Source organism: Galeopterus variegatus, unplaced genomic scaffold (assembly GCF_000696425.1).
Source record: "Galeopterus variegatus unplaced genomic scaffold, G_variegatus-3.0.2 Scaffold5075, whole genome shotgun sequence".
NCBI classification, from domain to species: Eukaryota; Metazoa; Chordata; class Mammalia; order Dermoptera; family Cynocephalidae; genus Galeopterus; species Galeopterus variegatus.
The window spans coordinates 86,541-91,381 of NW_007731186.1; the positions used below are offsets into that span (position 1 = coordinate 86,541).

At 54.1% G+C, this 4,841-nt stretch overlaps 1 protein-coding gene across 1 annotated transcript in view; it reads right to left on the reverse strand.

Annotated features, from left to right (window-relative positions):
- Window positions 1-2,856, reverse strand: part of LOC103604294 (protein kinase C zeta type-like) — a gene marked incomplete at its 3' end in the record, with an annotated part of 85,674 nt that extends 82,818 nt beyond the window's left edge. The window contains exons 1-3 of the mRNA XM_008588862.1: window positions 2,840-2,856; window positions 2,323-2,444; window positions 1,307-1,396 (exon numbers count right to left, since the gene is read on the reverse strand). Coding sequence (XP_008587084.1) covers window positions 1,307-1,396; window positions 2,323-2,444; window positions 2,840-2,856 — 229 coding nt within the window. The remainder of the gene's footprint in view (window positions 1-1,306; window positions 1,397-2,322; window positions 2,445-2,839) is intronic.
- Window positions 2,857-4,841: the final 1,985 nt, after the last annotated feature.

The following is a 4,841-nucleotide window of genomic DNA, read 5'->3' on the forward strand; positions in this document are numbered from 1 at the left end:
TCTCGGCAGAGCCCACCTGCTCGCCAGCGGGAGCCTGCTCTCGGGAGGCCACGGGAAGGCGAAACCTCGAAACCCAAGTACGTCTCTGTCTGCCACATGCCACTTTGTAAGACTTTAAAGTTCATTGAAAAGTTCTGGGAAAAAGCAATCAGAGGGGTCCAGACAGCAAAGCTGTCAGAGGAAAACTACTAACCTGTATTGACAAATTAATACGGAAACAGGAAGGAACCACAACTCCTTTGAAAACTGGCTTTTCAAAGGAAGTTAGATTCCATTTCTCTACACTCAAAACAGAGTTCAAAATCAAATATTTTAACATATGCCCTGAGCTTCCACAACGAATTATTAAAATAGAAGCTTAGAAAGTATCAAAACTTAGCTAAGGCAAACTTTTCCTTCATCTAGAAAATTAAGTGGGTTTTTAAAGCACCAGAGCTTTCGACGGAGAGATGCAAAGCAAGGGTGCTTACCGTCACAATAAGCAAGTGGACTCGGTCAGGCTTTAAGTTTAAAACCATATGTACAAAAATAATATTAATAAAATAAAATAAAATAAATAAATAGATAAATTTTAAAACACATTTATATAAAGAGCTACAAACATTGGATATTTTAACCAGCTATCCCAGTGTCAGGGAGAACGACAGATCCGATAGAAAACCGTGTGAGCATTTGCAAGCTCTGGTCCCATCTTTTGGGCTCAGTGGTCCATGCCCAAACCCCTGCATCAGGAGTGGACACAGAGTGGCTCTGCCCATGGCGGCCACACAGACACCCTGCAGACCCCCAAAAGTGTCAGGGAGCACAGTCTAAAAACACGCAAACTAAAGACTGACACTGAAATGACCACAAATACCTCCCACGACTCGGTTCATAACCTAGCTCTGAGCCTTAAAGGATAAGGAAATCTGGGAGCCTGGGCAGGCTCGGGGGCTCACACAGTGAGGAGGCTGCCAGGCTGTCCCCACTCTGCCCACCTGTGCTGTGGGCCGGCCCAGCCCAGGAAATGAGGGCGAGGAGGACCGAGAACCAGAACCCACGCCCTGCGTGCAGCAAGAAGCCACTGTGCTGCACCCAGCTGGCTGACTCCAGCAGCAAGAGGGGGTCTCACCTGGGTTAATAACACGTCAGAAGGAAGAAACGAACCCAGATGGCATAATATCTGACATCCTTGAATTCCCTAGCATCGTAAGACCTTAACCATGATCCTATGTGACTTCCAATCCCCCAGGGGGTCTGGCAAAGATGCCCACAGCCAAGGAGGGCCCCCCAGAGCGCCCTATCTCCGCAGAGCACCGGTACTGACCGTGAATGACGAGCACTTCGTCCCTGTGCTGACAGGCCAGACGGAAGGCCTCCTCCAGTTCCATCTGGGAGGACACAGTGCAGGGGTCGCCTAGGGGCAAGAGACATCACTGAGGCCACTGCGGGCCGAAGACATGCGTCTGAGACAGTGCTCATTCAGCACGTCACACGGGAGCGTGCATGGGCAAAGTCTCACCACTGTGTCCCACCACCCAGGGAAGGGTCGGGAGGTCCAAGAACGGCCATTCAGATCAGCAAGGCCCCCAGACCACAGTCACCATGTCAGAGCAACCAGTCCCCAAAAGGGAAACATGTTCGCCACAGCCCTGAGAGCTAAGCAGTCGATGAGATGAAGAACATTCCAGGTGGGTCCTAGACGGAGGACGTTCTCTCGCCCTCTACTGCTGGACCGGGACAGAGAGATGCACAGAATCAACACCCCGCAGGACAACGGGGTCTCTCCTGGACTGTCACCCAGCCCCCGGGATTCTAGGATGTGTGTCTGTCTGCAAGAGAGAAGGGGGAGGAGGAGAAGGGGGGAGGAGAGACAGAGAGGACAGAAGGACGGGGAGGGAGAGGAGGGGACACTGCAGGGCCCAGGCCACACTTGCCCCTGTCCCCTGAAAAACAAAGAGCTCATCCTGCCAAAGTCCCTGCCAGCAAAGCCCAGGAAAGGAGAAAGGAAGCTCAGGTGAGGAGGTAAGGACCTGCCCCAGCTGGTGTCCAGGAGACCCCTGCAGCCCCCTGCCTGTGTTCCAGACCAGAGTCTGTCACGTGACGGGGACATCTACGGGGCATTGCAGGGCCACCCTCTCCACCAGCCTGCTTTCTGTTTAAGGACTTGCAGCCAATCTCTCTCATCCGTCCCAACTATGGAAAGTTGTTCCCAGCAAGTTTAATTCTGTGGTTTCAAATCTCCCCGCAGAGGAGGCCAAGCAGGCTCTGTGCATGTGGAGGCCACTCTGGCAGAGCCGGTGAGGTCCCCAGCCTGACCCTCAGGGACGGATGAGGTGCTACCTTCGCTGTCCACCCACTTGAGGGTGAGCGGGTGCTGCTGGTGCAGGCTGCACATGTCTCTCACTTCCGCGCAGAGCTCCTCGAAGCTTGTCGCAGGGTCCACGCTGGTGATCAGGATGTCCCTGGGCAAAGAGAACACAGATGTCTGTCCCCAAGGGCATACTTGAGTCCAATTAAATACTGATTATTGATTAACCGTATTATTGATTAATGAAATTTTCCCCAAAGACAATATGACGGCCTCCCACACACAAAAAAAACAGAACCACTAACAGTTTTTAAAAATGACCACTGCGTCTCCTCCGTGCAGAGAAGACGATCTACCCGATCTACCCGGGGGTGGGAAGAACAAGCCACAGCATCGGAAAGCGCCCTCCAGTGGGAAGCCGGACAGCTGCACCGACTCGGGCAGCAGACTGAGTTGTGCCCAAAGTGGCCCCAGGGGTGGGCGGGGCGTGGACACAGCCCATCCGGTTCAAGCCCCGCAGCTTCAGTAAAGTAAAGGACCCAGGCAAACCTTCCCCAGACCTCCATGGCGCAAGGTAGCAATAATCGAAGGCCACTCTTAAATCCTGGAGAGAGACCTGGGCCACCTCCAGAGCCACTACATCGTAATTCTAGGCACATTTCTCTTTTTTTTTGAAAACCAAATCACATGATGTTACCACCTTTTCTCATTCATCCAAAAATGGGATTTGAACCTCACTGGCTGGAAATGGCTCAGGGATTCCTAGTCACCCTCATCGGGCTGGACCTTTACAGGTGAAGGGGAAACCAAAGGACCCTGCACGACACCACCTCCTTCAGGGAAACACGAGCCAGCACTGCCCCCACATCCCAATGGAGAGAAGGGACTAACTCCAGGTCCACCTTATTTTCACTAAAACTCTGAGGAGTCACACCCTTGCCAAACACATTGGAAGTTGCAGGGAAAATCTACTGATATTTGACCTGCCCAAGAGTTCAGAGCTTATAAAAAGAAATCTGAACAACTCGGAAACATCCCCAACAACTGAGGTATGGGTTCTGCTTGGTGCTAGCACGGCTGGGTTCTGCTTGGTGCTAGCACAGCTGGCTTCCCCATCAAGGTTATCTGAATTCCATCAAGCAAGTCTTTATAAACAAAGCTTTTGTCCCGAGACAATAAATCCAGAGCAACCAAGACCCAGAATCAGTCCACTAGGTCCCCACTGAGGCCCCCAGCACAGCAGCCCAGGGCCTGCCTCACCCACCAGCCTTACTCACCATAGACAACCACCCCGAGGGGCTGGGGCAGAGATGCCCCAGCTGCCCACCCCTTCCTGTTGGAACTGGCCACCCAGCACCTGCCTCTGGTGCCCCAAGCTCTCCACAGGGACTAACCCAGCTTGTGTTCACCACAGCCTGTAGTGTTATGGCAGATGAGGAAACTGAGGCACAGAGGGGTCACATGGCTAATCACTGGGGCCTCCAGAGACCAAACTCCCATCCCCACACACCCCATCACCCTATGGTCACCCAGAGCTGATACCCACACTGCCCAGTACACTTGCTGCTAGACCCAGCATCCACCAGTCCTGCTACCAGGAACTCTGGCAGTTGAGGTTGGCCATCACTTCACCTTTGACCTCTTCCTGCCCCACAACCATCCTCCTGAAGTCCAGCTCACTGCCTGGAAGCCAGGTGGCAGCTCCGGTAAAACCCAGGGATGTGACAGTGCCCAGCATCAGGCTGGACCACCACCCCAACCCCACCCCAGTCTTGAATGAAGCAGCATCTCCGAGCCCCTGGGCAGGCCTCTGCTCAGGGTGACAGCGCTGGGAGAGGGTGTCTGGGTGCTGGTTCTTAATGGTCCCCAGGAGTCAGCACCCAACAGCCTGGCTGGACCGCCCTGCCCAGAATCCTGTGTCTCCAGGGCCACAGCACTGAGCCCTGGGTTTTGCACACAGCAGGTTCTCAATGCAAAAATCCTGGAACAAAAGCCTCAGCTGGAGAGAGTGAAGGGCCAGCACCAGCTGTGTCTGCAGTCTTAGAAAAGCCACGTCTGAGACTCAGCCTGGCAGAGCAGGTCTCCAGGCCTGGCTCGCATCACCTGGGACGCCCGAAAACACAGGTGCTGCTGGAACCTCTCAGAATCTCAGGGTGACCTGTTGTTGGGGGGTGGGGTGCCGAGGCTCTGATCCGTCAGAGAGCCCTTGAGCATGGGGAGGGGTGGCGAGGTGGCTGGAGACCTCCCCTCTTTTAAGAACAGTCTTCAGTGTGTCCAGTCTCATTCTGGGGACAGAAAATTTCACCCAAACTGGAGAGCTGGTCGCTGATCCTGGCAGATGGTTTCTGGAACTGGTGTCACTGCCCTGAGCCTCCCAACCTCTGGAGAGGCATTTCTAAAGGAGTACTTTAGGAAAGCCAGTGCCAGGCGGGAGGGACGAGCTGGGACTGGGGAGAAACCCTCAGTCTCAGGCAGAAAGTAGGGGGAGAGAGAAGGGACAGGAGAGGACTGGCGGGGAAGGAGAGTGGGTGGGGGGGGAGACAGAGAGAGG